Raw genomic sequence first — 12520 nt, 5'->3', positions numbered from 1 at the left:
TCTCTCTGGTCACTCCTAAAGCCAACTCCTCCTTTGGTCGTCTCTCCTTCCAGTTCTCTGCTGCCAATGACTGGAACGAACTACAAAAATCTCTGAAACTGGAAACACTTATCTCCCTCACTAGCTTTAAGCACCAGCTATCAGAGCAGCTCCCAGATCACTGCACCTGTACATAGCCCATCTATAATTTAGCCCAAACTACTACCTCTTCCCCTACTGTATTTATTTATTTTATTTATTTTGCACCATATTATTTATATTTTAACTTTGAACTTTCTTCAAACTACAAATCTACCATTCCAGTGTTTTACTTGCTATACTTTATTTACTTTGCCACCATGGCCTTTTTTGCCTTTACCTCCCTTATCTCACATCATTTGCTCACATTGTATGTAGTCTTATTTTTTTCTACTGCATCATTGATTGTATGTTGTTTTACTCCATGTGTAACTCTGTGTTTTTGTATGTTGTCGAACTGCTTTGCTTTATCTTGGCCAGGTCGCAATTGTAAATGAGAACTTGTTCTCAACTTGCCTACCTGGTTAAATAAAGGTGAAATAAATATATATTAAAACAAAAACATGAACAGTCTAGCTATAGTTAGATCAACCAGTACATCACCATGAATAGTCTAGCTATAGTTGGATCAACCAGTATATCATCATGAATAGTCTAGCTATAGTTAGATCAACCAGTACATCACCATGAATAGTCTAGCTATAGTTAGATCAACCAGTACATCACCATGAATAGTCTAGCTATAGTTAGATCAACCAGTACATCACCATGTATAGATCAACCAGTACATCATCATGAATAGTCTAGCTATAGTTAGATCAACCAGTATATCATCATGAATAGTCTAGCTATAGTTAGATCAACCAGTACATCATCATGAATAGATCAACCAGTACATCACCATGAATAGTCTAGCTATAGTTAGATCAACCAGTACATCACCATGTATAGATCAACCAGTACATCATCATGAATAGTCTAGCTATAGTTAGATCAACCAGTATATCATCATGAATAGTCTAGCTATAGTTAGATCAACCAGTACATCATCATGAATAGATCAACCAGTACATCACCATGAATAGTCTAGCTATAGTTAGATCAACCAGTGCATCACCATGTATAGATCAACCAGTACATCACCATGAATAGTCTAGCTATAGTTAGATCAGCCAGTACATCATCATGAATAGATCAACCAGTACAGCAGCTCTGAGCACCAGAAAGTTCACCACACACCGTTCAGAGTAGTAGCCAGTCGTCCTCACTATGAGCCCTCTGCCTCAGCACTGCATTCCTGAACTGTATCTCCCATTCCTCTCACGCTTCAGGTGACTCCTCAATTCATGTTTTCAAAAGACCAGGAACAGGCAGCCAGGGTGAAACAAAAAAGCTGGTACAGTGTCTAGATGCATCATTCAAACAAAAAAACATTAGCCAGCTAGCTAGTGTAGTGTCGTGGTTTTCATTAATCTGGTGACTGTTATGTATCGAATCAACTAACTAGGTGTAATTGTTACTCGATTAAATGAATCATGAAACAATTAACTATTTAAAATTTGGGGGCACCACGGAAGGAGTTGTTTACCGAGTTGCCATCTCCCGAATTAAACCCTAGATGATCTATAAGATATATATCGATAACATTCATCTAATTAATCACTTCCTCATATCAGTCTCATAATTCTGAACGTCACATACTCCCTGCATCTGCACAAACCCCAGCCTTACTGATCATTCCGTACCAAACAAATTGATTTAATTATTTATTTACTAAATAATTAATGATAACACAGGATACCCACACGCAAACACATGGTATAGGTTATTGATTAGAAACTTAATACAATGGAAACAGGTCCCTAGCAGACTGACACATTACGACACTTGTTACATAAGATGGAGAGGTAAAGAGAGGGAGAGAGAGAGAGAGAGAGAGAGAGAGCACTTGGATACATTTGGAAAGTACGCTCACAGTAATCACAATACTTTGCCCCGAACCACCGCACGTTTGGGTAAGAAGTAATGAATGTATTTATGTGTTGAATGTCTTCCTTGATCGTGTATCTCTGTTGGAACCAGTCCTTCGTGAAAAGGGTTCCGCTTCGTGAAAAGGTTTCCGCTTCATGAAAAGGGTTCTGTTGGGCCTTAGTTCTTAAGTGTAAGGCTCTGATTGTCCACAAGAGGTCACAATGTCCTTCTTCTTCGTTGTCCGTGTTTACTTTCACTCATTCTGGAAGAGTGGTCCAGTAGAGCTAATCAGCCATGTCGATGATCCCCAGTGGGGTGATGAAGGCAGTCTAGCCAGCAATGGTTTGAAGAGAATAACGGATGGTCTTACTTAAATTCACTTTCTTAGGTACAGTACTTAGAACAGCTATTTAGCCGGAACATTGACTGTTAGAGGCTACTTTGTCATCTTCACCTCGTGTTGATTTTCAGGGTCATAACCAATGGAGACCTAAGCTACAGCTAGAGTCTTTCTGGTGTGGTATGTTAATTCTCAACTCAACCTTTATGCACTCTGGTAAAAAGGGGGGTGTTTCCGTCATGCTGAAGCGCTCTCTGAGCTCCCTCGGGCGTGGCTACTTACTGGGCAAAGTATCATCAAAACTATGATCTCGTTAGGAAACTAAAATCACATTCCTATATTAACAAAAATATTCTCTTCATCCCTGGTATTTCATATACAACGTAAAGGATGGAAACCTGACATACAGTGTGAAAACTCTTCATGTTACAATATTTTTGTTATATCATTTTTATACAATTTTTTAATGACATCACAAAATAAACATTAATTTCCCATATTCCATCTCTCATCATACGCATTCATTCGGATGTTAAAATTATTGTCCCAGTGTTCACTGTTGGACGTTAGAGTTTTTGGGCGGCAAAACGTCTCTGTAACAAAAAGATTCCAATCTCAATACTAAAAGGGTAGAGAGAGAAAGTTTCTCCCATCCTAGAGATTTACAATTTACGACCGGGCGTGAGGTGTCATGAAACCCCCACATCAATCCCTCCTCCCCTCTGCGGGTGAGAGGGGTCTGATGGGTGTTGATCCATTGTAACCCGGTCTTTGGATCCTCACAGGGAAGTCATGACACTAGCTAGCCAAAAAGTGTTCCCCTGTCAGTCAACCTGTAAATCCATGGCTCAAAAAACACCAGATACATGCAATAAAAACTCGATGTTATCAAAAAACGACAGAGCTGATTTGAAAAACAACAATTACAAACAACTGAATATGTACTTAGGCTGCTAGCAGGGCTTCTAGGGCGCCATGGCAACTCATAGGACTCATAGGAGAGGGAAGGAGAGAGAGATAAGGGGGGAAGAGAGAAAAGGGGAAGGGGGAAGAGCGAGAGGGTGGAAGGGGGAAGAGCGAGAGGATGGAGGGGGAAAGAGAGAGTATTGTTTAACTCTGTAATCTGTAGTGGGCTGTTTCTTTACTCTGATCAAGCAAAGAGAGTATTGTTTAACTCTGTAATCTGTAGTGGGCTGTTTCTTTACTCTGATCAAACAGAGAGAGTATTGTTTAACTCTGTAATCTGTAGTGGGCTGTTACTCTACTCTGATCAAACAGAGAGAGTATTGTTTAACTCTGTAATCTGTAGTGGGCTGTTTCTTTACTCTGATCAAACAGAGAGTAGACCTTTGTCTCTGACAGAAACAGGCACAGAAACACAGTATATGGTATTTTCTGCGTTTTATTGTTGAACATTTGGTCAGTGTCTTTATCAAACACCGTTGTTTATATAATAAGATGTTTCTCCCCTGTCTATTTAACTCTTCTCTCTCTCTTCACTCCTCTCTTTTCTCTCTCTCTCCTCTCTTTTCTCTCTCTCTTCTCTTTCTTCTCTCCTCTCTCCTCTCTTTTTTCTCTCTCTCCTCTTTCTTCTCTCTCTCTTTTCTGTCTCTCCTCCTTCAGTCATTGCATACAGCAGATTGTAGAGAGTGTTCATCACTGCCATGTCAATGGTATCGTTCACAGGGACCTGAAGGTTTGTATGGTCAGACCATCACCATCATCATCACCATAATTATCACCATCACCATAACCCCATGTTTTACATTGTACATCTGAAGGTGTCTGTGTGTGTGTGTGTGTGTGTGTGTGTGTGTGTGTGTGTGTGTGTGTGTGTGTGTGTGTGTGTGTGTGTGTGTGTGTGTGTGTGTGTGTGTGTGTGTGTCTGTGTGTGTCTGTCTGTGTGTCTGTCTGTGTGTTTGTGTGTGGGTTTCTTTGTCTGTGTGTGTGTCTGTATGTATTTATGCCACAGTGTGTTGTTGTGTTAGTGTGTGTGTGTCTGTATGTATTTATGCCACAGTGTGTTGTTGTCTTAGTGTCTGTCTGTGTGTCTGTATGTATTTATGCCACAGTGTGTTGTTGTGTTAGTGTGTGTCTGTCTGTGTGTCTGTATGTATTTATGCCACAGTGTGTTGTTGTGTTAGTGTGTGTCTGTTCAACCGTTGTCTCTTTGTCTCTCTTTGTGTGTGTCTGTAGGATCAAGTTGCCCCTAGACACTGATCTAAGCTCAGTTTAGTCCTAATGGTTGCCACTAGATGGCCAAGCTGCAAACTCAAAAATTGTCAAAATCTTAAAATTGTATGAAAATATACTGTATATTTGAATTATTTGGTCTTAATTTAAGGTTAGGGGTAGGCATAAGGTTAGCAGTGTTTTTAAGTTTAGATTTAAGATAAATTGTAGAAATAGATGGGTGGGAGGGGCAGGTTCTGACTTTGCAGCTTGGCCATATAGTGACATCCTTGCGTGAGGCTAAAGCTGATTGTACATCTGTGTCTACGGCCAACGGTTACCCGGAGCGTCTTGTTACCTCTAACCCATTTGACTCCGCCCCCCTCCAGCCTGAGAACCTCCTATTGGCCAGTAAGCTGAAGGGGGCGGCGGTTAAGCTAGCTGACTTTGGGCTCGCCATCGAGGTGCAGGCCGACCAACAGGCATGGTTTGGTGAGTACCGTGGACTGGCTTCTCTCCTATGGGACGGGACACAGTGTGTGTTTTCACTGAGCTGAACCAAGCCGAGCTGTACTCGGCTGGCCTGATTACGAGTCCACTGTAGTTTCCGGTACTGTGATGGAAAGGCTAATGGGAAAATGAATAATGCAAGCCAGCACAGTGCAGGTCGGGTCGGGTCTGCACACTAGTGTGAGTGTTAGAGGACATACAGACCTGGCCTAGAATTGACCCCTAACCTCTTACCACTTTTAAATTGTCAGGGCAGCAGGTAGCCTAACGGTTAAAAGAAAGGTCACTGGTTCGAATCCCCGAGCTGACTAGGTGAAAATCTGTTGATTTGCCCTTATTTGTCCTGTAAGTCACTCTGGATAAGAATCACTAAAATGTACAAATGTACTGATTAATCGATTTAATCAATCAATCAATGACTCACTCAAGTAATCAATTAATTATTTGCTGAAACAATTACTCAAATCAATCAATCAATCAAACCATTGATACACTCATCCATGTATTCTCCCTCCCTCCCTCCCTCCCTCCCTCCCTCCCTCCCTCCCTCCCTCCCTCCCTCCCTCCCTCCCTCCCTCCCTCCCTCCCCCCTCCCTCCCTCTCCCTATCCCTCCCCCCTCTCTCCCCCCTCCCTCCCTCTCTCCCCCTTCCCTCTCCTCCCTATCCCTCCCTCCCTCCCTCCCTCTCTCTCTCCTCCCCTACAGGTTTTGCTGGTACTCCAGGCTACCTGTCTCCAGAGGTCCTGAGAAAAGACCCATATGGGAAGCCTGTGGACTTGTGGGCCTGTGGTAAACAAACAACCTTTAATCTCTAACCTTTGACCTTTACCCTGTAACTAAACTAAATAACATACTTCTATGTGATTTTTCCAAATCATTGTTCCCTGCTGAAAGTTGGCTCAATTCTATTCCAATTCAGGAAGTGAAATTTCAAAAAGGGGTCAGTTTGGGGTCAAGACTGTGTTGTTTTGATCTGTGGGTGATGATTAGCGTGTGTGTTTTCCTGTCAGGGGTGATCCTGTACATCCTATTGGTCGGTTACCCTCCCTTCTGGGACGAGGACCAGCACAGACTGTACCAGCAGATCAAGGCTGGAGCCTACGATGTGAGAACTACCAACCTCTATCTATCTATCTATCTGTCTGACTCTCTCCTCTCTATGATGTGAGAACTACCAACCTCTATCTGTCTGTCTGTCTGTCTGTCTGTCTGTCTGTCTGTCTGTCTGTCTGTCTGTCTGTCTGTCTGTCTGTCTGTCTGTCTGTCTGTCTGTCTGTCTGTCTGTCTGTCTGTCTGTCTGTCTGTCTGTCTGTCTGTCTCTCTGACTCTCTCCTCTCTACGACGTGAGAACTACCAACCTCTATCTATCTGTTTATGTTTATCTGTTGTTCTCTCTCTCCATCTCGCCCCCTCTCTCCCTCCATCTCACTCTCTCTCACTCTCTCTGTCTCTCTTTCTCTCTGTCTCTCTCTCTCTCTGTCTCTCTCTTCACTTGTGTTGGAAATTAATGAATTGACAGAATGGTGGAATGTATTGATTGATTGATTGATTGATTGATTGATTGATTGATTGATTGATTGATTGACTGACTGATTGTGTGTAATGTGTGTGTCTATAGTTCCCATCTCCAGAGTGGGACACGGTGACTCCTGATGCCAAAGACCTGATCAATAAGATGTTGACCATCAACCCCGGCAAACGCATCACCACCGCAGAGGCCCTCAAACACCCCTGGATCTGTGTATGGACACACACACACACACACACACACACACACACACACACACACACACACACACACACACACACACACACACACACACACACACACACACACACAGAAACACGCGTACACACAGACACACACACAGAAACACACACACACACACACACAGACACACACACAGAAACACACACACACACACAGAAACACACACACACACACACAGAAACACACACACACACACACACACGCGCGCGCACACACACACACACACACACACACAGAAACACGCGTACACACAGACACACACACAGAAACACACACACACACACACAGAAACACACACACACAGAAACACACACACACACACACACACACACACACACACACACACACACACACACACACACACACACACACACACACACACACAGAGGGGACAGTTGTAATACTCACCACTACATCCTGTATCCAAAGGTTGTCTGGTCCCTCAGTAAAGTCCTGTAGATCTCTTCATTACTCACCACTACATCCTGTATCCAAAGGTTGTCTGGTCTCTCAGTAAAGTCCTGTAGATCTCTTCATTACTCATCACAACATCCTGTATCAAAAGGTTGTCTGGTCCCTCAGTAAAGTCCTGTAGATCTCTTCATTACTCCCACGTTGTTTACAAAGCTCTGCTCCAACATACCTCACTTCACTTCCTAGTTGAAATATACCACTATAAGGGTTGGTTAACTGTTGAGGTCCCTCTTGTCTCCACTAAGTTTGGTAAATCCTCCTTGTAGTTTGAGCTCTCCTCATCTGGATTCCCCAGTGCCGCTAGGGCAGTTTAAAACACTAATGAGATTTCTAATTGTTTTGATTAAATGTCATGTAATGTATCTGTATCTGTTACTGTATCTTGTAGTTTAAATATTTGTATTGTTTATTGTATTGATCATATTGATTATTGGAATTGTTGTCCTCACAACATCATTGGAAATGAGACCCTTCGTCTCAATGGAATCCCCTGTATAAAATAACATTCTCTCTCTATTCAATTACATTCAATTCAAGGGGCTTTATTGGCATGGGGAAACATATGTTAACATTGCCAACGCAAGTGAAGTAGATAATATACAAAAGTGAAATAAATAATAAAAATGAACAGCAAACATTATGTTCTCTGTCTGCAGCAACGGTCCACTGTAGCTTCCATGATGCACAGACAGGAGACTGTGGAGTGTCTGAAGAAGTTCAATGCCAGGAGGAAACTCAAGGTAACACTCCTCTTTCACTGTCCTCTGTTCTAATCAGAAACTCAAGGTAACACTCCTCTTTCACTGTCCTCTGTTCTAATCAGAAACTCAAGGTAACACTCCTCTTTCACTGTCCTCTGTTCTAATCAGAAACTCAAGGTAACACTCCTCTTTCACTGTCCTCTGTTCTAATCAGAAACTCAAGGGATGTGTCTCTCCCTATACCGTGTACTACTGTCTACCCAGAGCTCTATATCCTATTCCCTATACCGTACTCTACTGTCTACCCAGAGCTCTATACCCTATTCCCTATACCGTACTCTACTGTCTACCCAGAGCTCTATACCCTATTCCCTATACCGTGCACTACTGTCTACCCAGAGCTCTATACCCTATTCCCTATACCGTGTACTACTGTCTACCCAGAGCTCTATATCCTATTCCCTATACCGTACTCTACTGTCTACCCAGAGCTCTATACCCTATTCCCTATACCGTACTCTACTGTCTACCCAGAGCTCTATACCCTATTCCCTATACCGTGCACTACTGTCTACCCAGAGCTCTATATCCTATTCCCTATACCGTACTCTACTGTCTACCCAGAGCTCTATATCCTATTCCCTATACCGTACTCTACTGTCTACCCAGAGCTCTATATCCTATTCCCTATACCGTACTCTACTGTCTACCCAGAGCTCTATATCCTATTCCCTATACCGTACTCTACTGTCTACCCAGAGCTCTATATCCTATTCCCTATACCGTACTCTACTGTCTACCCAGAGCTCTATATCCTATTCCCTATACCGTACTCTACTGTCTACCCAGAGCTCTATATCCTATTCCCTATACCGTACTCTACTGTCTACCCAGAGCTCTATTCCCTATACCGTACTCTACTGTCTACCCAGAGCTCTATACCCTATACCCTATACCGTACTCTACTGTCTACCCAGAGCTCTATACCCTATTCCCTATACCGTACTCTACTGTCTACCCAGAGCTCTATACCCTATTCCCTATACCGTACTCTACTGTCTACCCAGAGCTCTATACCCTATTCCCTATACCGTGCACTACTGTCTACCCAGAGCTCTATACCCTATTCCCTATACCGTGCACTACTGTCTACCCAGAGCTCTATTCCCTATACCGTGTACTACTGTCTACCCATAGCTCTATACCCTATTCCCTATACCGTACTCTACTGTCTACCCAGAGCTCTATTCCCTATACCATGTACTACTGTCTACCCAGAGCTCTATTCCCTATACCGTGTACTACTGTCTACCCAGAGCTCTATTCCCCATACCATGTACTACTGTCTACCCAGAGCTCTATACCCTATTCCCTATACCGTACTCTACTGTCTACCCAGAGCTCTATTCCCTATACCGTACTCTACTGTCTACCCAGAGCTCTATTCCCTATACCATGTACTACTGTCTACCCAGAGCTCTATACCCTATTCCCTATACCGTACTATACTGTCTACCCAGAGCTCTATACCCTATTCCCTATACCGTGCACTACAGTCTACCCAGAGCTGTATACCCTATTCCCTATACCGTACTCTACTGTCTACCCAGAGCTCTATTCCCTATACCGTGTACTACTGTCTACCCAGAGCTCTATACCCTATTCCCTATACCGTACTCTACTGTCTACCCAGAGCTCTATACCCTATTCCCATACCGTACTCTACTGTCTACCCAGAGCTCTATTCCCTATACCGTACTCTACTGTCTACCCAGAGCTCTATACCCTATTCCCTATACCGTACTCTACTGTCTACCCAGAGCTCTATACCCTATTCCCTATACCGTGCACTACTGTCTACCCAGAACTCTATTCCCTATACCCTATACCGTACTCTACTGTCTACCCAGAGCTCTATACCCTATTCCCTATACCGTACTCTACTGTCTACCCAGAGCTCTATACCCTATTCCCTATACCGTGCACTACTGTCTACCCAGAACTCTATACCCTATTCCCTATACCGTAGTCTACTGTCTACCCAGAGCTCTATACCCTATTCCCTATACCGTGCACTACTGTCTACCCAGAGCTCTATATCCTATTCCCTATACCATACTCTACTGTCTACCCAGAGCTCTATATCCTATTCCCTATACCCTACTCTACTGTCTACCCAGAGCTCTATATCCTATTCCCTATACCGTACTCTGCTGTCTACCCAGAGCTCTATATCCTATTCCCTATACCGTACTCTACTGTCTACCCAGAGCTCTATATCCTATTCCCTATACCGTACTCTACTGTCTACCAAGAGCTCTATATCCTATTCCCTGTACCATACTCTACTGTCTACCCAGAGCTCTATATCCTATTCCCTATACCGTACTCTACTGTCTACCCAGAGCTCTATTCCCTATACCGTACTCTGTCTACCCAGAGCTCTATACCCTATACCCTATACCGTACTCTACTGTCTACCCAGAGCTCTATACCCTATTCCCTATACCGTACTCTACTGTCTACCCAGAGCTCTATACCATATTCCCTATACCGTACTCTACTGTCTACCCAGAGCTCTATACCCTATTCCCTATACCGTGCACTACTGTCTACCCAGAGCTCTATACCCTATTCCCTATACCGTGCACTACTGTCTACCCAGAGCTCTATTCCCTATACCGTGTACTACTGTCTACCCAGAGCTCTATACCCTATTCCCTATAGCGTACTCTACTGTCTACCCAGAGCTCTATTCCCTATAACATGTACTACTGTCTACCCAGAGCTCTATTCCCTATACCGTGTACTACTGTCTACGCAGAGCTCAATACCCTGTTCCCTATACCGTACTCTACTGTCTACCCAGAGCTCTATTCCCTATACCGTACTCTACTGTCTACCCAGAGCTCTATACCCTATTCCCTATACCGTACTCTACTGTCTACCCAGAGCTCTATACCCTATTCCCTATACCGTGCACTACTGTCTACCCAGAGCTCTATACCCTATTCCCTATACCGTACTCTACTGTCTACCCAGAGCTCTATACCCTATTCCCTATACCGTACTCTACTGTCTACCCAGAGCTCTATACCCTATTCCCTATACCGTACTCTACTGTCTACCCAGAGCTCTATACCCTATTCCCTATACCGTGCACTACTGTCTACCCAGAGCTCTATACCCTATTCCCTATACCGTACTCTACTGTCTACCCAGAGCTCTATACCCTATTCCCTATACCGTACTCTACTGTCTACCCAGAGCTCTATATCCTATACCACTGTCTACCCAGAGCTCTATATCCTATTCCCTATACCGTACTCTACTGTCTACCCAGAGCTCTATATCCTATACCACTGTCTACCCAGAGCTCTATACCCTATACCATGCACTACTGTCTACCCAGAGCTCTATTCCCTATACCATGTACTACTGTCTACCCAGAGCTCTATTCCCTATACCGTACTCTACTGTCTACCCAGAGCTCTATACCCTATTCCCTATACCGTGCACTACTGTCTACCCAGAGCTCTATACTCTATTTCCTATACCGTGCACTACTGTCTACCCAGAGCTCTATACCCTATTCCCTATACCGTGTACTACTGTCTACCCAGAGCTCTATTCCCTATACCATGCACTATTTACCCAGAGCTCTATTCCCTATACCGTGCACTACTGTCTACCCAGAGCTCTATTCCCTATACCCTATACCGTGTACTACTGTCTACCCAGAACTCTATTCCCTATACCGTGCACTACTATCTACCCAGAGCTCTATTCCCTATACCGTGCACTATTTACCCCGAGCTCTATTCCCTATACCCTATACCGTGTACTACTGTCTACCCAGAGCTCTATACCCTATTCCCTATACCGTGTACTACTGTCTACCCAGAGCTCTATACCCTATTCCCTATACCGTGCACTACTGTCTACCCAGAGCTCTATTCCCTATACCGTGCACTACTGTCTACCCAGAGCTCTATACCCTATTCCCTATACCGTGTACTACTGTCTACCCAGAGCTCTATTCCCTATACCGTGTACTACTGTCTACCCAGAGCTCTATTCCCTATTCCCTATACCGTGTACTACTGTCTACCCAGAGCTCTATACCCTATTCCCTATACCGTGCACTACTGTCTACCCAGAGCTCTATTCCCTATACCGTGCACTACTGTCTACCCAGAGCTCTATACCCTATTCCCTATACCGTGTACTACTGTCTACCCAGAGCTCTATTCCCTATACCGTGCACTACTGTCTACCCAGAGCTCTATACCCTATTCCCAATACCATATTCCCAATACACTATACCTTATTCCCTGTACCCTATTCCCAGTACCCTATTCCCTGTACCCATACCCTATACCCTGTACCCATACCCTATTCCCTATACCGTGCACTACTACAAGGCCCATTGGGGTCTGATCAAAAGGAGTGCACTTTCCAATCATTTTTCATTTGTTCATAATATTTCATTCTACAGTTCTGTTTCAGTTTTATATTATTGTCAAAAAGAAAATATCACAATAAATATCCTTTAAAAAAAAGA

The 12520-nt window shown here is 43.7% G+C and overlaps 1 protein-coding gene across 1 annotated transcript in view; it reads left to right on the top strand.

Moving 5' to 3' along the window:
* The window catches only part of LOC106597904 (calcium/calmodulin-dependent protein kinase type II delta chain), a gene marked incomplete at its 5' end in the record, with an annotated part of 104189 nt that overhangs the window by 60729 nt on the left and 30940 nt on the right, over nucleotides 1-12520 (top strand). Inside the window, 6 exons of the mRNA XM_082973853.1 lie at nucleotides 3953-4025; nucleotides 4891-4993; nucleotides 5716-5799; nucleotides 6021-6115; nucleotides 6629-6751; nucleotides 7912-7995. Coding sequence (XP_082829979.1) covers nucleotides 3953-4025; nucleotides 4891-4993; nucleotides 5716-5799; nucleotides 6021-6115; nucleotides 6629-6751; nucleotides 7912-7995 — 562 coding nt within the window. The remainder of the gene's footprint in view (nucleotides 1-3952; nucleotides 4026-4890; nucleotides 4994-5715; nucleotides 5800-6020; nucleotides 6116-6628; nucleotides 6752-7911; nucleotides 7996-12520) is intronic.

This window comes from Salmo salar, chromosome 04, assembly GCF_965601325.2.
Source record: "Salmo salar chromosome 04, fSalSal1, whole genome shotgun sequence".
NCBI classification, from domain to species: domain Eukaryota; kingdom Metazoa; phylum Chordata; class Actinopteri; order Salmoniformes; family Salmonidae; genus Salmo; species Salmo salar.
This window is presented reverse-complemented; position numbering and strand designations above follow the sequence as displayed.